Source organism: Bombyx mandarina, chromosome 05, assembly GCF_030267445.1.
Source record: "Bombyx mandarina strain Sakado chromosome 05, ASM3026744v2".
In the NCBI taxonomy this organism is placed as follows: Eukaryota; Metazoa; Arthropoda; class Insecta; order Lepidoptera; family Bombycidae; genus Bombyx; species Bombyx mandarina.
Window position 1 is genome coordinate 6,611,045 of NC_143212.1, and position 24,343 is coordinate 6,635,387.

The 24,343-nt window shown below is 34.7% G+C and overlaps 3 protein-coding genes across 9 annotated transcripts in view; all 3 read left to right on the forward strand.

Annotated features, from left to right (window-relative positions):
- Positions 1 to 717: 717 nt before the first annotated feature.
- LOC114246663 (uncharacterized) lies at positions 718 to 10,289 on the forward strand. Of its 2 annotated transcripts, XM_028179324.2 has the most exons (8): positions 718 to 863; positions 1,358 to 1,481; positions 1,563 to 1,647; positions 3,135 to 5,335; positions 6,180 to 6,284; positions 7,171 to 7,348; positions 7,889 to 8,027; positions 8,446 to 10,289. In XM_028179324.2, exons 1-8 carry the CDS (start codon positions 847 to 849, stop codon positions 9,170 to 9,172), a joined length of 3,576 nt encoding a protein of 1,191 aa, XP_028035125.2. In that variant the 5' UTR covers positions 718 to 846; the 3' UTR covers positions 9,173 to 10,289. The 2 variants fall into 2 exon arrangements, with proteins under 2 accessions (XP_028035125.2, XP_089583739.1); XM_089727613.1 differs by lacking the exon at positions 718 to 863 and having other exon boundaries at positions 1,214 to 1,481.
- Positions 10,290 to 14,054: 3,765 nt separating this feature from the next.
- On the forward strand, positions 14,055 to 20,520 carry RagC-D (Ras-related GTP binding C/D). 2 transcript variants are annotated; one of them, XM_028179326.2, is made up of 8 exons: positions 14,055 to 14,321; positions 14,401 to 14,543; positions 14,620 to 14,848; positions 15,417 to 15,512; positions 16,444 to 16,662; positions 17,420 to 17,562; positions 17,714 to 17,862; positions 20,246 to 20,520. In XM_028179326.2, exons 1-8 carry the CDS (start codon positions 14,319 to 14,321, stop codon positions 20,425 to 20,427), a joined length of 1,164 nt encoding a protein of 387 aa, XP_028035127.2. In that variant the 5' UTR covers positions 14,055 to 14,318; the 3' UTR covers positions 20,428 to 20,520. The 2 variants fall into 2 exon arrangements, with proteins under 2 accessions (XP_028035127.2, XP_028035128.2); XM_028179327.2 differs by having other exon boundaries at positions 14,084 to 14,321; positions 14,410 to 14,543.
- A 1,512-nt stretch (positions 20,521 to 22,032) lies between these two features.
- Positions 22,033 to 24,343, forward strand: part of Lpin (phosphatidate phosphatase LPIN) — a 33,188-nt gene continuing 30,877 nt past the window's right edge. For all 5 annotated transcript variants that reach the window (XR_016323130.1, XR_016323132.1, XM_028179225.2 and 2 more), the window contains exon 1: positions 22,033 to 22,218. The gene's annotated coding sequence lies outside the window, so the exon portion shown is untranslated. The remainder of the gene's footprint in view (positions 22,219 to 24,343) is intronic.

A 24,343-nucleotide genomic window follows, 5' to 3' on the forward strand; every position in this document is an offset into this window, starting at 1 on the left:
GGTACTCGAACACCGTTGCATCGCATAAACCGGACGTCTTTCTAGATCACGACGACTTCAAATGTGACATAATGTGAATGCTTCCCCCCCGGCTTGAGACATGAGGTCCAAGACTTCGTCATGGCCTAAAGGATAAGGCGCCCGGTACATTCGTGTGGAGCGATGCAACGGTATTAGAATCCCGCAGGCGGGTACGAGTTTTTCTAATGAAATACGTACTTAACAAATGTTTACGATTGACTTCCACGGTAGAGGAGTAACATCTTGTAATAAAAATTAAACATGCAAAATTATAATTTGCGTTATTACTGGTGATAAGTCTTATGAATGCTCTCGGGTAGGTACCACCGTTCCGCCTATTTATGCCGTGAAGCAGTAGTTCGTTTCGGTTCTAAAGGTGGGGCAGCCGTTGTACCTACTGCTAAAACTGAGACCTTACAACTCATGTCTCGAGGTGGGTGGCGGCATGTAAGTAGATGTCTATGGGCTGCGCTTACCACTTAATACCAGGAGGGACGTGAGCTCGTCCACCCATCAATCCTATAAAAAAAATAACAGCTATACCTAGAACTAGAAACGCATAAATAGCCCTTGAGGGGTAGTTCGATATCCATTACTTTAATTCAATCGACGTTTCGATAGAGTGAAGTTGCTAATATAGTTACAGCCGCGACAGCTACTACCAGTTTTCCGCCAAAAAGACCGCTATACCTAATGTCAAATAGACAACATTATTCTCAATTCATGTAGTCTACTGCTTTATAATTATTTTTACTATAAACTGTATATGATTTTTTAAATCAATATTTTGTGTATTATGTGTAAAATTAGTTATCTAATCTCAATATGAAGCCGTATAAAAGGTACGATAGGTTTATTTTAGCCTTATGACCATAAATTTACGAAGCCCGTGCTTATTATTTTGGATGGTTAAAACTACTTTTACGGTTAAATTTCGCATTTTTTATTGTTATTATGGTATTTCAGTCATTTCTAATACTCCACAGTTTTCGTGACAACGAACGTGGTGTTATTCCTCGACATTTGAATATTGTGTTTAGTAGAATACGAACGAGCATACAGCCCTTCTAATGGTGACTGGTTACCGTCGCTTGTGGACGTCAGCAATGCCAAGGGCACGGGCAAGCAGCCGTTGTCTACTACTGAGTAGGTAGTCTCTTCTAACCACGCTTGAAATAGAACATGTAAAAGGAGTTCATTCCCAAGCCAGAAGGTATGCAGCGCGTGGCAAAAAAACGTCTTTGCAAACGCGCTGTATGATCGCAGTGGTTCTAGACAGTACGGATTAATGAAGTGGCAGTATTATAACAATGAATTCACAAATTTTCTATTGCAGTGAAAGTATTCAAAGATTTTCTTGTTGCAAATACTGCGAAGAGCTAGAAGTTTCAAAAAAAGTTGGAATTGGAAACGATAAAAATATCGCAGATTTTATCGGTGTTATAGAACAAAACAAAAACGTGGGTGACTATAAAATGGTCGATGTTGTTTTTAAGACATATTGTAAAATCACAAAAAAATATATAATTGTTGTTTTTCAGAACTATGAGTTGAAGCCCGAAGCCTGTATGGAGTTTCCCGTAAATAATTTGAATGTAGATTCTAATGTAACGAAAATGTTCATCGGTAATTCTAATACTCATTTCCTTATACCAACCAAGTATTATGAATCGGTCTCGAAGCTAGTGGAAAGCATAGTGTGAGTCCGTAAAGGTACCCTGCCTATTTCTGCCGCGAAGCAGTATTGCGTTCCGGTTTTAAGGATGAAACAGGTGTTGAACAATATAATTGAGATTTACACCTCATATCTCAAGGTTGGTGGTGGCATTTATGGGCTCCGATAACCATTCAAACAAGGTTTGAGCCGTAAGCTCGTTCGCATTGGTCTCCGAAAAAAAAAAAAAGTTATTACCATTTTACGCCTACCTAAAGTACCTAAAGAACTTGTAAGGAAATCCAAATAAAGTAAATTTAATTAATTCCATAAGTTTGAGCGTTCACTGTGAAGAAAGACTTGTGCTGGTTCGATGTCTCAGATATTTGGCATGGAAAATTGACGTCTTACTGGGAGTTTTCAGCCAACAAAAGCCTGGAGTTGGGGCTTATTCTCTACAAAGTACAAATTAGGATTCGCGTGGAGTCAACGGTGAACTTCCAAGCACCGGCCAGTTTTATGTTACTTCATAAAAAATCAGGTCGTTCGAATAGTCGCGTAAAGAACCTCTGTATCTACGGAGAGGCTATGGTTATCTCTGTTTTGTACCATATTTTTCATAGGGAGTTATTTGAGCAATTGTTTTAGATGATACAATCATCTTCATTTTGCCATTGTACCGCCCGTCACTTGAGTAGGGTTGATTCTTTTTGGAACCGATACGGTGATCCAATGCGTTTCCAGAAATTATTTTGCAATGTACCATCCAGCTTTGGAATGAGCTTCTTATGAATATAGCAATCGGTTTTGTTACTCCCGGTAACTATATCGGTACATATTTGTAAGTTTTAACCTTTTGTAAGATGTAAAAACTATACCTATCTAGTCTTGCCCTAAATACTGAGACAAAGGGGAAAAAAAATCTATTGCAAATAACATTTATTACTTTTACAGTGTGTTAGTTTAATACATAAATATAAAACAATTTAAAGTATAAAAAGCTTATTCGAAGTTTCGGACAGGATTTCTTCGAATTCTTTCCCTTACTGCTTTGACCACCTTTTTCGTACGAACACTACGTGGACGGCCAGATATTTTTCTGTCACAAACAGAGGAGGTCTCATTGCACCTATTAATAGCCCGGTACACAAACATTTTACTAATACCAAGCGTATGGAGAGTTTTAAAAATTGCATTTGGCTCCATACCTACTTTGTGTAATGCAATCACAGCGATTCGGTTCTCTTTATCACCCCACTCCATTTTAATATCGCAAATTATTGCATAATGTATTGGCGCCAAAATAAGAAAACTCAATGAGCAATCATATAAAAATGACAGATTCCAAATTCAAATGTAATATTTTGTTTATTTTTAATTATTGTAACAGTATTTATGGCCAGACTAAGTATAGACTGGGTAACTGTTTTTATTGTTTATTTCTGGATATCTTTTACAGACACACGAAAAATCACTTGTCCCCGTTGTCTTAGATTTATTACGAAGAAATCTAAGCTGTTCCGGCAAACAGAATCTAGCAACGTGGGATTGTGTCATCATTGTGTAGATTTCGGCCGGTACAACTGTCCGTGCCATGCGTGCAAAACCACAACAGAAAAAAGTACCACTTCTAAGTCGAGCCAAAACAAAGCATATTTAACTAAGCAATGGTTAAAAAAGATAAAAACAATACTACGAGATATAGCATTAAATCAGCACAATACAATGAAACAGTTTGGAAGCGCACAATTTTCTTTAGATCGATTCACAGAAGATGCCAAAAGTGTTAAGTCTGCAAGAGAAACAAACAAACTAAGTATTATGTCTGAATTGTTTTCTAGTGATTCATGTAACAAAAGTATAAGTCATAAAGTTTCACTGTCAACCAATTTTAGATTGGAGAAAAGAAAGAAAAGAAAATCATTTTTAGAACAGAGCCGAACCTGTATAAAAAACGCAAGCTATCTATCGATTACTAGTCCTGCGCGTGAATCTGCAATTAATTTCAATGAAAAGGTTTCGTTTAAAACGGATTTTAAAACAGCGGTTTCTTTAAGCATAGAAACATTAAATACTGTTGAGTTAGAAAAACTCAACAAATACAATAGATTTTCTGAACTTCATTTTAATACAAAGACCTCCAAAGCTGTAGAGACAATTTACTCCAAAGCTCTTTCCGAGGATCATTATAAAAGTCGTTTGAGAAAAGTGAAAAATAAAAATGTTCCAAAAGAATGTCAATCTGAGAAATTTCTTAAAAATACTAATTTTCAGCAAGAAGCTCGCAAAGAAAGTGTTTCCTCTGTTATATCCCTAAAAGAGGCCTTTACTTTTAACTTTCCTCAATCTCCCATTTTAGTAAATAAAATTAAATCATATAAAGATTCTACGGATTTAATAAAAGAAGTACAAGAAATGTTGCAAATTAAATCCAAATTTAATAAACTAACAAATGAAGGAAATCATTTTCAGGGAGAAATACAAGATAAAGTTCACATCCTTAAAAAAAAGCGAATAGAAAAAAAACCCTTGCCAATTAGAACTCGTGAAGCAAAACACAAAAATAACCAAATAGAAAGCGAACACCTAAGCGTTAATCCAGTAGAAAATAAAACAAATGAAATAATACCTATTTCAAAAGAAAAAGCAAACAAAAAAATAAAAAATGGTCCAGCAGATAGCATGCAAGAAGAGCCAAATTTAAAAGAACAGGATAAAGACTACAAAAGAAACGGAAAAAATCAAATATGGAGAAATAGCCCAAGTGGTGATAATAGCACGTTTAAAAAAAAGAAAATAAAAGATACCAAAGAAAAGGATGACCTCTTAAAAATAAGTAACGATAAAAAAGACCGTTTAAAAAAAAATAAAAAGGAAGAAACACAGCCTGATGAAAAGGTAAAGCGAAAACAATTACGACTAGAAAAATTAGATGTTCTCCAGAATGAACATGAGAGTAATACGCACGAAAAACAAAAAAGTGCGCTTGGCCGTGAAGAAGACGTTCAGAATATATTTAAAGAAAAATTAAAAGAGAAACTCAATCAAGTTAATGATAAAAAGGTCCAAAGTAACCTCGAAGAAAAGACGGGTAAAAATGTTGGAAAAAATCTAAATGAAATTACCAGTGAAGATAAATTAAAGAAGCAGCTAAAAACAAACGAAATTACTCAATTGCCAAATAAAAATTTGAAAAATAACGAAATGAATCCTAATAAAATAAAAGTACGCGCACCATCAACGGATGATTTGATTCTTCGTTTGGTGAAATTGAAGCAATCTTCAAAAAGTATTCCAAAAAAACCTAGTCGATTATCAGACCTTAATGTTTCGTCATTTATGGTTCAAAATCACTTAGAACTTCACAAAAATAACAAAACGTCTTCTTGTATGATATGTATTGATTCAGATTTAGAATTGGACATTGAAAATATTGTATTGAACGCTAAAAATAGAAAGACTAATTATGATGTTGTGGTTGGACAGAAAATATTAAAAACCAAACCAAACGAAAAAAACGACGAGGGCTCTGTGCCTCTGTTATTTCAGACATATTATGATGAGAATATGGCTTATACGAAATCTGGAGATAGTTCAGATAAAAATTTAAATAATGAGAATAAACTTATTTCGATGCCAAGCTCGAAGATTCCAAAAGCAGTAAGTACATTTTAGCCAGGACTGTAAAAATACATGCTTGCTTATTTTTTTATATTGGCTAATACAATTAATTACAAATTACCTTTTAATTGATTTATAAAAAAACTTAGAATAAAAATATATAAAAAAAACTAAATCTATAACTACATTGTTCGAAGATGCAAGTACTAAAAAAGATCAAGCCAAGAAAATTTAAGCGACCCTTTTTTCTCCAATATTTAATTTAAGGAAAACTGATTTTTCGTTCACGGCGCGGGCGGCGTGATATATTTGCACATTTCGTATTTCGCTGTCTGTGATAAAGCTCACTAAAAAATATCGTATTTCAACTATTACTACTGCTCATTACAAACTTTTTGTAATTATTTTTATTAAATAAAGTAACTGTTTAAAACATGACACGAGAGCAAGGACTAGTAATGTCTTTTTGACTGTAAAATTACAAATTTTGTCATAACTTTTATTGTTTTTATATTACATACTTTTATTCATTTACACACTTAAATCGGTTTCCGGTTATTTTATTAATGTCTAAAGTGAAGAAAAATGATGTAAGGAGAAAGTAGGAAACTATAATAACATCATTCAAGTGAATCAGTAATTGCATTATGAAATGCAAAATCTACTTTCCTTCGAACCTCGTTTATCCGTAGTATATTTTAGTTAATATTTTTATTGAATACCTACTTGTGTTTGCGTGGTGCAAAATTGATGTGTGTAGTTAGATAAGCACGTAAATTAAACATAAATTAAAGTATACTCAGGGCTCGCTTCTTTCAGAGTAAAACTAAAGGCATAAGCACGTAATATTATAAAATTTATCGAGGTGTTTTATTAATCGCAGATTGATCAAGAATCCACAAAAGGTATAACGCGTTATGCTTTATCCGATCGGTCTTTCATTGATAAAGGATGGACGTTATTACCTATTGAAAAAGTGGTTCGCAAGGTAAGAACTTTTCCTAATATAGTGAAACCCACACAAACCCACCACGCTGTGACCATCCCTAATTATATGAAAAACTCGCTTAGAAAGGTATTAAGGCAAACAAACAACCAAACGTTCAATTTCATTCATATCGTTGAGACGTCGCCGCGTCAGAGCTTTACATGCCCATAGACTTGCGACTTGAGTCTTTCCCCGTTGTTTCGTCGGCGTTAAATTTGCTGTTTATTTGTAGCGTTAATCGTTATTTAACATATAAAATTTAAGTGACAAATGTTGGTTTTTCCTGCATTTAATTAAGCAAACAAAAACAATTCGTTTTCTTTATCTAACCGTCTATTGCCCGCGTGTCTGTTTATCCGAGCCAATCCCGAAACAGCGGAACCGATTCTGACAGGGCTTTTATTGGTAGGTAGATCATACATCATCTCATAGATATATCATATCAAATAGTAAGTATATTTAGAAACAGGGTACTATGTTTTTAGACGTTACTGTGCAATAACTACATAAAAAAAATTACGTATTCGATAAACAAATATTTTAGGTAACAGTGTAGGAACAACTGCGATATTATGAAATATGCAAATTTTTATTATTAATTCATAAAATGAACACGGAGCCCACAGAAGTAACGTGGAGCCTATGTCGATGGTTATCGTATGGCCATGATAATGTTAATTGGTATTTTTAAAATTTTGAGTAATGGTTTTAATTTTGAAATACTAATAATCTTACTCAGCGAGCGCCTGAATCGCAAAACGTTTGCCAAATTTCAAGTTAAAAAAATGCTTTAAATTATTTGTTAACATCTTGTTTTAAATAAGAAGTGTAATTAGGTAGGTACTATGATCTTGTTAATCATTATAAACATTGGTTTAATTAATAGATGAACGTATATCGTATGCGACCAGCTCATCCTGAATTTAACTGGTTTGAACGTAACAAGAATAAAGGCATAAAACATTACGACTCTGGAGAAAAACTAGCAGAATTCGATGATAATGGACGTGGTCGTTGGTTTTACAGAAATGGTCAACTTGCGCTTGATTATTACGACGCTGAAGGTCAATTTTATTATTAATTTCATTCAATTGTATTTGGGATATTTATCGCTTTTAAGAAGGTTGCTGAGTTTGCTACACAGTAATATTTTTGTCATTTGTTACTAATGTTAGTACTTACATGATATTTCGGACGCAAACCGATCAACCACAAACAGGGACCCCACTAAAAGCGGCGCGCTCTCTCTCGTAAATTGTGTAAAACAGAAACTTCGGATTTCTAAGGAATTAATGTAAATCAAATAAATAGTTTTGGCTAAAAACTAACAACATTTTTGGCAAAGAATCTTATGAATTGAAGCCTATCCTGAGTAATCCTGACAGACAAGCAGACATTTATATAATTATAAAGACGGTATGCCGCAATCCTTTCTTCTACAACAGTTTTTACGATAAACACGAGATAAAACGAGACATTTTTTTAATGGAATTTAGATACTTAGAAGTTAATATTATTTGGTTAACGTTAATATAAACTCGTGACGAAATGGGTACAGTAGGTTTGTTTTTAAGATAATTTGATCGAATTAATTTTTAATACAGAGAGTAACGCGCAGCAGCGGTTTGTGGTATATAGCAGCGGCGAGAAAAATGAAAATGGTCGATCACATCCTACTACCGTTTTAGCAACGTTTGATTATTTGGGTAATGGTATAGTATTTGATCACAGTGGTAAAATTCGGTGAGTAAATTGAAGTTGAATTCCGAAGTAGAAGTTTGAGGTTCTTTATTTTTGTTCTTCGTACCATGGTTTTCCATAAAATTATTTCAGGAAGTTTTGATCATTTTCTCTTATTACCGAGATGGGTGAAAGCCCTCCCAGTTTATGTCGTGATAAATGGTTTATGGTGCCCATAGTAATCAATTTCTGAATTTACCCACGCACTACATATCTGAGTTTGAAGTGTCAATCATAATTGTATTATACAGCGGCCTTCAAAATTGAACGCAAGACTACTTCGTGGCAAATCAGGCAGAATGATGGATACTACGTGAAATTTTTACCTTACAATTTAATACTTACTATACGAGTAGAACAACAAGCTTTGGCTTCTTACAAATAATTACTTACCTATAATATTAATCTGTTTAAACTATAGACTCAAATACAATCAAACTGAAGGCGTTATACTGGACACAAAATTAGGACCAGTTTCTCAGTGGAAATGGCACACTTTGAACGATCCGCCGGTTTTACAAAAAGTTATGATAGATACACAGCTAGCGCAAAAAGATCCTGAAATTTTGAAAATTGGTGGACATGCAGATGATAACACGCGCCCAGATAATGAGGAAATGCTCGCTATTGAGTTCGACAACTTTATAAAAGAGAAAAGTAAAAAACTGTCCCAATCTTTCAAACCCTTTCAAATAAAAATGAAAGCTTTGAAGATTAATGATAACTTCTCATTGAAGATACTAGATCAAGCCACAGTATATCTCATTTTTAGAGATGGTACTACCAACTTGAAATTAAACATTGGAATGATTTTAGACCACAAAGAAATCGTAGATACTGATACCGCTGAGGTTGGAGAAGTTTCAAACAATTTAGAACGGTTCCCAGCACGTACTCAAAGTCTTGCCGGACTTCAGCGAAGCGTCGCATTTGCTCAGCGCTATGAAAGATTAAGAATTGAACGACAACGTCGGCTACATCCAGATGAACCTTGCGCGAGTGCTGATCAAATTACTAAAGCTATTTCACGGCCCCCGCGACACATATTGCAAACTATGTCAGCCAGCTCCTCCGCCTTCGTACCATGTTGCAAATGTAGTAGAAAACCATCTTCGACTAACCTGTATTATAACACTCGTCTAGATTAAATTTTAGAATACATTATGAAAATACCCTTTTCGGCACCTCGGCTCAGTAGATGGATTAATATCCCAAAGAAAGGCACTTACTAGTGATATAACGACTTGAGGGTCTGTACGAGGTGCCATTATATATGTCCATTTTATCTATTCTGCTGCGAAACGGAACATGAATTTCGTTTTCCAGAAGAGGAATGCAATTATTTCAACGCATTTTTCAAAATGGGCCATGGTGTTCATGTTATGTTGCCTTTTTTTAAACTTGCCCTCATAACATCATAATATCTCATCTATCATCATAAACGTCTGCCCATTTAATAAGAATTTGTATCGAATAGAAAAGACGAAATATCAAACTATAAAGACTAGCGCATACAGAACTACAACATTTTTAATTGTCTTCGAAGAGAGACTAGCACACGACTCAAATGGTTGATGGTGACTTATCACTGTCGTTTATCGACGTCGCCAATATAAAGACATCGCTAAGCCTACTGTCGAGATCTCTTTAAACCCTGTTTTCGGACCTGTCGTGAAACTTAGTACTGTGGAGGGAATTAAATCCAGAGTCGGAGTGTGGCAGTGTGGAAAAGAGTAAACTCAACTCCTTGAGTGAGTGATGAGTGATATAGGGGTATAATATGATGACAAAATCAACTCAAACAATTCCCTGAGCATTTAAGTTTTATTAAAGTACTAAATATTTGTTATGTAAAGTTTATATCTTGGTATTTTAATCTGTAAAAGGGTTCGATTATTACAAGAACATGTACTGTGTCTGATTTTTAACAATTTAAATAATCAATAAATAACGAGTATATTTCATTTTTTAAAAATTTATTCATATTTACTGTATTTTTTAAATAAATCTTACAGCTAAATTGTTGTATTTCTTTTTTATGGTCTCTGAACAGAAAAGCTTCACTGATGCAAAACCTGATGTAAATATTTGTTATGTAAAGTTTATATCTTGGTATTTTAATCTGTAAAAGGGTTCGATTATTACAAGAACATGTACTGTGTCTGATTTTTAACAATTTAAATAATCAATAAATAACGAGTTTGTTTCATTTTTTTTAAATTTATTCATATTTACTGTATTTTTTAAATAAATCTTACAGCTAAATTGTTGTATTTCTTTTTTATGGTCTCTGAACAGAAAAGCTTCACTGATGCAAAACCTGATGTAACTTTACATTGCTTTTTTTTAGGATTGAAGCATTACTAGGATGTGGCCCAGAGGCCTTTTCCATTTCATCAGGACAGGTGGGGGAGCAAAAGCTTAGCCCGGAGGGGTGGGATTTGCTAACAGCTGCCCGATGGAGCGCCTCCGATGGAGACCTAACAACTAAAGAGCAGCTGCTTTGCGAATGAATCGACTACCGGATCGGAATCGCGACCCGCTGAGAAGATTCGACGAAAAACTCAGCGAGCTGATGCACGGATTAGGTTGCACGTCGAACTCTTTGCCGAGTTTGACGAGCACGGTTATCGGGGTCCCTACTCCTAGTGTTAGAGCTAAAGGTGTCTAATGCAAGGATTATTGGATCTGATGGATCCGTAAGGACGTATCTAGGGCGTCGACAGTGGCTGGCTCCTGTGTCATCAGGATTAAGAGAGTAGTCATCGGCGGCAACGATAAGGCGATTATCATGACGCATAGCCTTATCGAAGTATCGTTCCAACGCTGATTTCATGTATTTCCGGATTGTTTCGAGGCCCAGGTCGTCGTGTAGGTCAACGTTCCTTACGAACCACGGAGCTCCGACGGCCTAACCTACAAAAGCTGGATTGCAGGGATTGGAGGGTGTCTATGGTATGCGGGCCGCGTGAGCGAACACCACACTCGCGTAAGTCATGACGGGCCTTATGCAAGTTTTGTAAAGTGTCATTTTGTTCCGAAGAGATATTTTACTCCGCTTACAGATCATGGGGTAGAGTCTGCCGAGAAGCAATGCGGTACAGTTGCGGACTGATTTCATATGGGGGCGGAATGTCATGGATGCATCCAGTGTGACACCCAGGTACTTGACCATCCTGGCCCAGGGTATGGGTTGGCTAAAGAGGGTATGAGATTTCCCCTCCTAATCAGGAAGGAAATCCGTGTGGAGTTTCCCCTTTGAAATAGCACCGCTGTGCTTTTCGCTGGGTTGATGTCTACGCGCCATTTTCGGAACCACTGTCCGAGGGTTAACGCTGCGTTCTGGAGTTTACTCGCAATTAGGGACTTGTTTCTACTCGAGTAGTAAACGATCGTATCGTCGGTGAATAGAGCTAACTGGGTCAGTGGCGACCGGGGAAAATCGTTAATAAATAAACTAAAATCGAAAAGAGCGGTTCGACAAGAAGTCCCATGTGACAAGCACAAGACTGTCCGGAACGCCCATGTTGAAAAGTTTGAAAATCAAACCGTTGTGCCAGCCTTTGTTGAACGCTTTTGCGACGTCGAAGAAAAGGGCTCCCGTGTATAACGGTTTAGGTCGGTTAAGGCCTACGAGAATGTGCTCTGTGAGGCGGTGCACCTGTTCTACGCATGAGTGATTTGCGCAGAGTACAAATTGTGCATCGATGAGAATGCCCTAGTAACTAGTCTGATGATTTTTAGGTTAATCGGGATTATGTATGCCGATAACGTCCGCTTCTTTCCACACCGCGAGAAAAATATAATTCGCCATAGCGGCATTGAAAATAAATGTCAGTATCACGATGAGTTGGACGGGTAGAATTTATTAAAGCGGTTCGATATACCGTCGGAACCGAGAGCCTTGCAAGGGCTTAGGTCTTTGATTAGGTCTTTAATTTCCGTCGGAGTGACTTTACATTGCTCTTTGTATTAGTGTAAGATGGATAAGCTACCGACGGAACATTGTAGATTCCCTCGATATCTCGTGTTATAGGTGGGAGTGGTGGCTTATTAAGCGTTTAATATTTGGATGAGGAAAAATGAAATATAATCACTGAACGTGACTTCTTGGGTTCTTTAAAAAAGTTCACCAAAATCTTCGTAAATTCCCAGCATTCTACTGAGATATTACTTCGTTTCAGCTCATCTGCTTTTTTCATTCCGTCCCATTTCATTTTTATACCTAGTCAGGTCATAAATTCTGTCACATGTTTAATGTAAAATAATTGAAACAAGTTTATTCATTATGTAACCATTCATATACCAAAATGAACTTAACAAAACATAGATTCTTATGACACTAAAGTTTATTCAAAATGACCTCCGTGATTTTGAATACAGGCCTTCAATCTGCGCGGCCAGTCGTCTATCGCAGCACGAACGAGGTCCATGTCAATATCGGCGGCTGCCTTAATCAAGGATGTCTTGAGTGACTCCAAATTGGGATGAGGCTTTGAGCACGCCTTTTCCTCCAAGTGTTGCCATATCTTGTAATCTAACGGATTCAAATCTGGACTGGAGGAGGGCCAGTCTTCGTGCCGGATGAAGTCGATTTCACGCGCCGCGCGGAATACGGTGGCTCGCTTCTTCACTACTGTGTGCGTACACCTTATCATTTTGTTTCTTGTAGCTCTCTTCTACGGTAAAAATTTTTTCATCCGAAAAAAGAATTTCCCGATATTTTTTTCCCGCGTACCGCTTCAACAAAGCGCGGCATCTCTTCAGTCTCAGGTCCATTAGACGAGCATTCAAACGATGTCCTGTTTTTCTTCGATATGCCCGAAGCCCTAAGCCTCAATTTAACACCCTTTTCACCGTGGTTCTGCTTAACCCCATCTGAAGGGCCAACAATTTCTGCTTACGTTTGGGATTTCTTTGAATTCGCGCCTTCACAGCTTTTATCACTGCTGGAGTCCTAACAGACCGAGGGCGACCACTTCTTGACCTGTCATCTACACTAGAGTCTTCATTGTATCGTTTGATGGTACGATAAACGAATCTCTTGGTTATATTCAAAATTTTCAGTATGTTAAAAATTTGAATTGGCGCGTAACCGCAACGATGCAACGCAATAACTGCAACACGGTCCTCTTTAAGCGTCCACTCCATATTTAAAAATGAGTAAAATTCTAAAAGTATACATTTTTATGTTCATGAACAATTCGAAATTCGAATTCAATAAACTTTTTTGTGGCCAGCATTCTAAAAGAAAAGTTTTTACTGTGTGACAATACTTATGACCTGACTAGGTATATTATAACAAAGTACATGTACCTACATAAATATGTATCATACTAGAAATAGAAATGTGAAAGCTTATGAAGTTATTTGGATGCTTGTTGCGACCTGGGAAAACAAGTAGGCAGCATGGTGTTGCCAATTAATTATTATTGCTGCTTGTGCGGACTATAGGTACGCCTCGATTATGCTTCTGGCAAAATATGTAGGTAACACTCATTTAAATTTGAAATCAATCAGATCCCATAGCTTCGATTTTTTTTATTACTAGTCGCAGGTATGTAAAATAATAAACCCCTTTGCACCGGCTAACTGGTCAAATGAAAATGTGTAGAATACTTTAACCAAAATTAAATAGGCACATTTAAAATAATTGATACAAATAAGCCTTCACAGGTGCTTCTAAATCATCCTACTACCACCATAAGATGAACGGTAGATTAACGTAGAAATAGAGTTAACCCTCACAAAATTGATCACCCTGTTGAAAAAGATAATGCAACTACGGCTACAAGCAAATTACCATCGCAACAACTTTAAAAATCTACAATGGTGTGATGTTTATGAAATCAAACTGTTGTAATTCCTAAGTACTACTAACCTAGCTCGAGTACGTACATTGATACATTAATTTTAATGGATCGATTTAGTAGTTTGAACTATGGAGGGTAGAGGTCTACCCTAAGAGGGACTACACTATTGTCATTTGTCACCAACATCGTAAGTGACACAAGATACTTTATGTCACTGTCAAATGTGACAATAACCAGTTTATTAATTGACAGTTTTTAGTGTTAAAAGAGGTAGGTACGTACCTACCTACATAGTTAAGTGGGCACATAAATTGCTTCGAAGTGTATCAGTGAGAAATTTATGAACATACATTTGAGGATATTTATAAACAGCTAGTTTACTGAGCCGAAATGTTGATTAAAGCTTAAAATATACTGAAATAATAATCAATATACAGTAATTCCCATTTGTCCTGATTTTTGTTTGGACTTTACCTAGATTATGGTAAGTACACACACGAACATGTCATTCCTGTTCATGTTGTCGTTTTTGTTTCAAGTTATCTTTGTTCTCAATGATTCAGAGTTATCAGGACGATCCAAATTGTTATGTGGGGTCGTTCCCCAAGGATTTTACTTATGGACCTTTCGAGCAAAATGGAGATGGCGATACCTCTTCTCTTCAAGACGATCACAAACCACGAATCCTTTTAATGGGTCTTAGAAGGTACTTATGGCGGATGCTTGTACGGGACTAAACAAATTTTAACTTTTTTTTTAAATGTATCAATATTACTTTTTAGGTCTGGAAAATCATCAATTCAAAAAGTTGTATTTCACAAGATGTCTCCAAATGAGACATTGTTTTTAGAATCTACCAATCAAATTGTTAAAGACGACATTAATAACAGCAGTTTTGTACAATTTCAAATATGGGACTTTCCCGGGCAGATAGACTTCTTTGATCCTACATTTGATTCTGACACCATATTTGGTGGATGTGGAGCTCTTGTCTTTGTAATTGATGCACAGGTAATTTAAATATTATTATTTTTAATTGCTTTAACAGCCAGACAAGCATGCGGCCCACCTGATGGTAAGTGGTTACCATCGCTCATGGATGTCAATACCAGGGGCAGAACCAAGCTGTTGCCTGCCACTTCAATTAATAAATGCCAAATTATTATGATTGATTGAGTACTAATTTTATTGATGAAAATACAATTTTTTATTAGTACTGTGCTAATACTCTATTGCAGCTTTTAGTAAATTAGTGATAATGCGTGTCACCATACATATACATCCATTTTTGTCCCTTGTACAGAGTTTGTAGCAATAATTATATAGATTTAATAAACTGATAGTATTGTATCTGCAAGTGTGATTCATACTCTGTTCTGACTCATATATAAATAACTGTCAAACATAACAATAACCTTTTAAATACTTCTCACAACAAGACTATGTTACATTAAGTCAACACAAGACATTCAAGTTTATTATTTTAATAAAATGCAATTTGTTCATTTCATAACAACTATTTATTTACTGTCCTTTCGTTGTAGTTGTAAATGAACCATTACTAATTTTGTCATTCCAGGATGATTATCAAGATGCTTTGGATAAATTACAACTTACTGTCACTAAAGCCTACAGAGTGAATAGTAATATTAAATTTGAGGTGTTCATACATAAAGTAAGCAATGTCATCATTGATATTTTATGATAAAAAAGCTAATAAAAATGTGTGCTATTCAAACCCAAACAAAAATAGCAGTGACATCATCAATAGTTTTTATATAAGTTAGAGATCTTAATGATAAGCTAGGCTAAAATGATAAGGTATGTATACATTTATGGGTATGTAATTGATCTTCTCAATCAATTACTACTACTTCCAACTCATCGTTAATAGCAAAATATATTGTTTTTTTACTGAATTTCTTAATTCAAGCATTGTGTGAACTCGCATTAATCTATACCACAATTTTGCTTATCCTGTTGCTAAGCAATCATCACATGTTCTGGTTATTGTTCCAGTGTAACTACTATTATTATAAACATTTGTACTACTATTATACCTTTTGCCATTGTGATTGAGAATTAAATTTTATGTTTTAAAGTAGCTAATTGTTAATGTGTTATGGTGTTTATTTATTCTACAAATAAACAGAGCTGTAATCTCAACAGAAACAAGCCCTAATTGCTTGACAAAAATCACCACCAGATGCAACAGTTTTCTAACTTCCAACAATCACATTGTAATGTCTATGGACTCTTGTAACAAAACAAAACAAACAATAGAAACAAATCGAACAAAAATTATTCACAAATTATCTATATTCCTGGTCAATGTAGAAACAAAATATGTGTATTTAGTGTAATAGTAAACCAAATGTTACAATTTCTTATCAATATATAATAGTTTGAATGAATAACAATGTATACTTTGTACAAAGCTTATTGTATTTATTTTCCCTTTCGCTCATCGACAAATGTCCTGATTTGGGAACATTAAATTTTAACTTAATATTATCTTCCAAGACTTTTTCATCAGATGCACCATATACTGTCATATATCATAAACGTTTCAGTTTTATTAAAATTATTTTATAATATTTTTTCAGGTTGATGGTCTCAATGATGATTACAAAATGGAATCTCAAAGGGACATACACCACCGGGCTACTGATGACCTTGCAGAGGCTGGTCTCCATCATGTACATCTATCCTTCCATCTTACAAGCATATATGACCATTCAATATTTGAAGCATTTAGCAAAGTAGTCCAAAAGCTAATACCTCAGTTGCCTACATTAGAAAATCTTTTAAATATACTGATATCTGTAAGTATTCTCTTACTGAATAGTAATTATATTGATTGATTGAAAAATAATATATAAAAAGAGATAAAAAAAAACAATATAATAACAATATAAAGGTGTTGCCTTGATCTTGAATCGATATCCTACTCGGAAGGGTTCCTGTTATGTCTATGGACACCAATACCAACTTAACACAATGGATTGCAAAATTGTTGTAGACAGTCATACTAAAATGTAACATCACTTTATGTATTTTGACACCAAATTATAAATTAATTTCTGTAAGTGATCAGCCTTGATAAATATAAACTTACTGTGCTTCAAAATTTGTGAAAATTATTTTTCCTTTTCTAAACATTGCTTGCCAACAGATGCAACAAATAGAGTATTTGAAATATTCTCGGAGCCGAAATTTGTTTACATTAATAATTTTCCTCTTTCTGGCCAATACATAAGGATTAGATTGTCCTTTCTCCTGACCTATCATAACAACAAGAAGCAGGCAGCGACTTCCATGAGCGACGGTAACAACTCACCATTAGGTAGACCATACGCTCGTCTGCCTATAAAAGCAATAAAAAACACATGCTGCACTCTTAGTCGGGTATGAGGAAGATTATGGACGTGCCCTCCTGGTTGAAGTTCATGCTCACCTGTCCAATGAAGCTGCAGCTATATCTGCGTCAACAGCCACCATCTAAAAAAAACGTAGAGGGCACAACCCTACATACTGTAGTGGTTTTTAAATATAACTTATTACAAAATTTTTACTTTGCAGAACTCCGGTATAGAAAAGGCATTCCTATTTGATGTAGTATCAAAGATTTATATAGCCACTGACAGTTCACCAGTAGATATGCAAAGCTATGAGCTTTGCTGTGATATGATTGATGTCGTAATTGATATATCTTGTATTTATGGGTACGTATGAAGATTTCTTATTTTGTCACATTTATAGAATAGAAAATTATATATTTTTATACTGTTGTCAAAATAACATTTTTTTTCTACCTTGATAGCTAAATAACACAAAATAACCATTCTTAATTATACAGAATTATTTGTTTAATAGCATGGTGGATGAAACTGAAACAAATACGTTCAACAATGAAAGTTCGAGTTTGATAAAACTAAACAATGGTACTGTACTATATCTACGAGAGGTCAACAAATTCTTGGCATTGGTTTGCATTCTCAGGGAAGAAAATTTCCAAAAACAAGGTATACATATAGTTTGCTATCCTAAAAATTAAAAAGAAAAAACATACTATATCCTTTTAATGTGTATTAAAGGGGTATGTTAAATATGATAGATGTCATAGCGTTGATTATAATGTTACAGCAGTGATTGCGAAAGTATTGAGAAATTAAAACAGTTAACTTATATAAAAATATTTCAATGTATATTATTTAATATATATCGAGGGGTGATATGATATTTGGTTTAAGCAACATTTTGGCAACTTTACATGAGAGCCATTGATAGTTTAAAATTTAGAAAAAATATCATAACAAAAAAAAATTTGCTATTTCAATGGAGTAAACTTAATTGAAGTTCAATCAAAAACTTCGACTGTTGATACTAATACTAAATAAAACGCACTTTTAATTACAAAGATAAATGTTAATAAGTGAAATGTCGCTTAAACTAAATAGTCTTGTGCCCCTAGAATTATTAAACATATAATTTAGAGAGAGAGAGAGAAGAGAGAGAGAATACACTTTATTGCACACCAAAACACAATTTACATTCAAAAAACCAATCAAAAAAAGCAGATACATTTGTACAATAGGCGGTCTTATCGCTAAAAGCGATCTCTTCCAGACATCCGTTTAATTTATAGAAATTCTGGAAAATATAAAAAAATATAGCAGGTATGTTGCGGTGTACTATAGATAATACATTATAGAAAATACATATATACATACAATAAAAATATATACTGTTTACATATATGTAATATGAAATATATACCAATATACATACTTACATACAATACATACTAAAATATTTACATACATCTAATACATCAACAGTATGGAAATAATAAATGATGATGCAAACAAACAGCACTAAGAAGATAAGTAGTGTTCCTTCACCATTCTTTTAAAACAGTTTAAAGTTTCAGCACTTCTCACTGCATCCGGCAGAGCATTCCACAATCGAATAATTTAATGTACTATAATATATTATGTAGTTTAAAATGTACCTTTTTTTATTGCTTAGATGGGTGGATGAGCTCACAGCCCACCTGGTGTTATGTGGTTACTGGAGCCCATAGACATCTACAACGTAAATGCGCCACCCACCTTGAGATATAAGTTCTAAAGTCTCAAGTATAGTTACAACGGCTGCTCCACACTTCAAACCGAAACGCTTTACTGCTTCACGGCAGAAATAGACAGGGTGGTGGTACCTACCCGCGCGGACTCACAAAAGGGACTACCAGTAATTACGCAAATTACAATTTTGCGGGTTTGATTTTTATTATACGATATTATTCCTTCACCGTGAAAGTCAATCGTGAACATTTGTTAAGTACGTATTTCATTAGAAAAATTGGTACTCGCCTGAGATTCGAACACCAGTGCATCGGATGCACCGGACGTCTTATCAAATCAAATCAAATCAAACAACGCCACAACGATTTCAGTACCTTCAGTACCTTATACATAATGACTACCTTAATAGAAATTGACCGACGGAGAGACTGATTAGGAGTAGGTATGGAGTTATCAGGGGCGGGGTACTCATAAATAAAAAGTTTTATTAATTGGTACACGAACAGAAAATGGTTGGGAAGCACTGCACTACAGTGTAATTTTATGTTGAATGTTAGTAAAAGTATAAAACATATTTGTATGTGATTTAAACATTTCTTTACTGATTTGACAACATCTACCAAGCCAAGAGCCAAGAGCACACCTTTACTAAGCTGTTTTATTTTTACAACTACTTTCAATAAAAATAAATATAGTACATTGTGCACCGCGGGAGAAAAGTTGGACATTTCCTCCAGCGTGTTTTTTGTTTTTCAATTTTTTCTCCTACCAGGCCGAAAGTTCGTGGAGTACCGAGCCGGGGTCCAGGGGCGAATTCCTGGCCGGGAGTCGGGGGGGGACCCCCCCCTACTCATAAAAATAACAATGTCACTTTTGTTATTTTTAAATAAACTACTACTAATTGAACTAAGAACTGTCTGATGAACTCATCTTTGTTTAATACTTCACTTTTAAATTTTATTGCCTTTTGTTTGTTTCACTTTTACACTAAATACAATATTGCAAATTACCGGAGCACAACAACGGCGTAGAATTTTATGTGCGTGAGAGCAGACGTAGACACTAACGCGCATGCGCACTTGTACCCAGGGAGAAAAAGTTACACTTTCTTTCCTGTACAGCGGGAGGAAAAGTTACACTTTTTTCCCTGTACAGCGGGACGAAAACTGAACTTTCGGCGTAGGTAGGACAAAAAAATTGTTTGTACTGTGTAATATGACCGCAATCAATAAATGATAAAAACCATGAGATTATTGCTACCTATCTAGTTACACTAAACATAAGTTAAAACAAAAACGTACTTAATGATTTTTTTTTTAAGGTGTGATCGATTACAATTTCTTATGTTTCCGGCATGCTATTACGCAAGTCTTTGAACTTCGTAATAAATGTCAAAGTTCTGGAACTGACAGAAGAAGATCGGGTACTCCAGATGCTGTTCCAAACGGTGCTGCAGATTCCACTGAGAGTACTTCAGATCATTCACAGCCTCAGTTAGCATAATACACTTATACTGTAAATAGATATATTTAAAATAATTTTATTGCAAATTTATTAAATTGTGATACCTACAATAAATGAATAAAATTAATATCATTTCGGAATTAATTATTTATCTGTACCTAAGAAGTAAACTGGTTTTTGAAGGGAAATTCTACTTTTTCATTTCTGTAGATGGGTAAACATGCATTTGGTCCAACTTGTGTATCTGTGTCTCGGAACATAGACATCCAAGATTGAATTTTTTTATTGGTAAGACTGGTGGGCGAGCTCATGGCCCTCCTGGTTTTAAATGGTTGCCATTTCCACGTCGATGCGGGCACCCCAAAGTGTATTATTATCTATAGGGCACCCACCATGACACATGAGGTTTGAGTTTCCATTATATAGTATAACTCCTATACTACAAAAAGGAAAACACATTGCTTCTCGACAGAAATAGCCAAGGTCGTTGTATTTATTCGTGCGAGCTCCCAAGCACCGTACAAATTTCGCTAACAACCTTTGAACTTGAACAAGAATATGTCGAAATCTAGAATTATAATGACCGCATTGACGCTGTGTCCTATCCTTAAAGCATTTGTTTCGCGGTTGAAATAGGCAGGACGGAGAGGGATACAACTACTAACAGTTTTAATCTATACATTCAAACATTTATATTTTAATAAAAATTCATGAGGTTGTCTAACATAATTCACCACTTAAACATAAATATTTTCGTTGTCGTTAGTTTTTATGCCAATAGAAAAACAACATGGATATGGTGAAAACAAACTGTAAACTTAAAATATTGTGTTTTATTTTTATTTTAGAAGTACATTTTATTGTCTAAATTAAATAAAAGAAAAAAATGAATCGATTTTTCGATACATCAACATTTACTTATTGAGTACGGTACCTACCTATCACTCTTATAATGTGTATCATTATCTATAACACCTATCACACAGCTAGATTGTATGTATGGAGGGTGGAGATAAGGAGAACCGTCTCTTATCAACTCTTATGAGAGAAGCTTGAAAAAGTGCCCCCTTTTCTACACTAAATAACAGTTCATAAATCCTCAAGAATGGCGCTAGCATAGGCACAGGGTATGATATGAATTAAGCAGTTGTTGATTGAAGTATGCTGAGTTAGGAAATTTAATAGATTAAATGATTAGAGTAGTTAGTTACAGTGTAATATACAAGACCTCACATGTTTACGTAGTCCAAACTAATTTCGTCAATATAACCTAAAATTATTGCTGTGGATATTATGTGGAAATAGCCACCATTTTACGAACGTTATATTTCATCGCCTATAATCTCGTCTCATTACATTTAATTTCATGTCAAATGATTAATGTTCCAAATTAATCAGCTTCATTTCATTTAGCTTCATATATAATTTTTTCATAAAAAAAAAAATCATAAAAAAATTATAAATGATTAGGCCGTATGGTATGATACCTTCGCCTTTCAAGTTGGAAAAATAGAACTATAATGTGTCTTTATGAGATTCAGTAGAAACTAAAGAGTATCAATGGTCAATAGAACAGACAAGGCGCGTATGGGCTTAGATCTCTTTGCCTTTCCTAATAAAGAAAAATTTTACCAAAAAAATTATCTATGGTTAGTAGTCAGCCAATAATAATTGTAAAACGACGTCCCACAAAGAGTTTCTGTTTTGATATTTTTAAAACAAAGTGATTCTTCTTGAATTAGATTATTAAAAAAGTGAATGTTATTGTTAGTTCTATAAATATTGTATCTAAACCACACCAAATTTCTAAAGTGGATTATAATTATTCTGGTAAGTGTTCCAAAATTTTTGTAACAAAAGAAATTTGCAGTTTTCAATTATTTTATTAATGTTTCCACCCGCTTTAAATTTACAGTAAAACGTATGTACCTAAATAGGGGCTTACCTTAAATTTGATAAAGTTGATGGTAAAAAATTTGGTTTTATTAATATAAATGAAGCTGCTGTTGTAGCAGGTATCAAATCGTAATATAAGTACCTACCAATCTTGAAGTCGAGTTAGAAAAAGTTTAAAAGACAAAACTCGTCAAGTTCCTTTGATGCTCCCAGTTTATTTTGTTTGAAACACGAAAAAATAGATAAATCGACAAAAACTGATTGGAGATGCGTTATTAATTTGTGGTATAGTATGGTCTTGTTTTTTGTAAATCGATAGCTACTTTGTCAAATTTGTATAAGTGTGGGAGGAATACCACAAATAACATCTCTGTTCCTCCAGGAAATCAGTCATTCAACTCAATTTGCTAACCTAGGATAGCATCCTTGATAATAAGAGATATAAATTTTTTTTGGGATCCTTACTAAAACTCCAATAATATAGTCCAAGGTGTAAAAAAATTACCTAAAATATTCTTTACATCGCGTGCCCTGCGAAAACTATTGATGATAGAATAAAATAATGTACTACGACTTTATAGAACACATTATTATTTACAAAAAGTGTTGCGACAGCATATGTCTAACTATTATAGTTATGCTGCATTAAGTGTTATTTTATTTAAAAAAATAAAACAATGTCAAATATCGTTGAAATTTTTGTTAAAGACCCGAGCGGAGCTGGAGGGGGCCGCTTATATGTATACAAAGCTATGGTGTTTTGCAACAAAACAAAGCTAAGCTAAGTCAGGGATAGCTTTAAAATGCCTTCTCGTTAATCTTTCCAGTCAGTCAATCCATTCTTTCAAAGTAAATTATCTCATTATTTCTTGTTTGTGTAAACGGCAGGTATATGGTGGATATTGTTGCTACTGTGAATCTTTATAATATAATTAGCTATTTTGCTAATTTCTTGACAGTTAATTTGTGCATTCTGATTTGATGGGCACTATGGCTACAATAAGATTTAACCTTAAATTATGTCCAAGATGGGATGCAACATATACATTGTTTGGTTTATAGGAACCTGTATTCACTTAGTACCAAGTGGGTTGTGAGATCAACCAACTACAGCAAAAAGATATATATATACATATCCACTTGTTATGTAAAGTATAACTTATGTATTTACCAAAGGAAACAATAATTACACATAATAGGGGTTAAAGTATGAAATTGCCATTCTGTTGTAATAGGTAAGCTGGAATTGACATAGAACCTTCATAGTTTGAGATTTTTGAGTGAAACTTTTTTCAAATGGTACCTATGAGGTTCTTCTTTTAAAAAATGTGCAACATTCGATTATCGACCTTCAGTTCTTTTTTTATTCAGCTTAGACAAGAAAGATGCATACTTCGAAAATTCGAGTGATTTTTGAATAAGAGTTCCGACACGGAACTAATGCTGCAGAAACAGCTCGCAATATTAATGTTGCGTTTGGGAGAGGGGACTGCTAATGAACGCAACATGCGATTTTGTCTTAAATGCTTTCGTGATGGAAATTTTGATTTGAAGAACGAACCACGTGGAAGACCATCCACACATGTGAATAACAATGAATTGAAAGAGGTGGTGGAAGCCCATCCGAGTTAAAGTACCCAGAAATTATCGGTATGGTCAAAATTACCTTATCAACAAAATTAACTCATTTGCGTAATTTTTTTTTATGAAAATGGGTTCCTCATGATTTGACTGATCTGCAAAAAAAAACGCGTGGTGAAACTTGCGTTTCAGAAATGAAGGAATATTGGATCGAATTGTGACATGTGATGAAAAGTGGATTCTTTAAGAAAACCGTAAGTGAAAAATGCAATAACTGACCCCAGGTCAAACGCCGCAACAGTGTCCTAAAGCAAAGCTTACCAATAAAAAGCTAATGGTAACTGTTTGGTGGTCTCAGCATGGTGTTATTCACTATAGCTTTATCTGATCTGGTCAAGCAATAACGGCAGATGTCTATTGTGCCGAACTCCGAGCAATGATACCAAATTTTGCAGTGAATGTGGCAGTTGCATGAGAA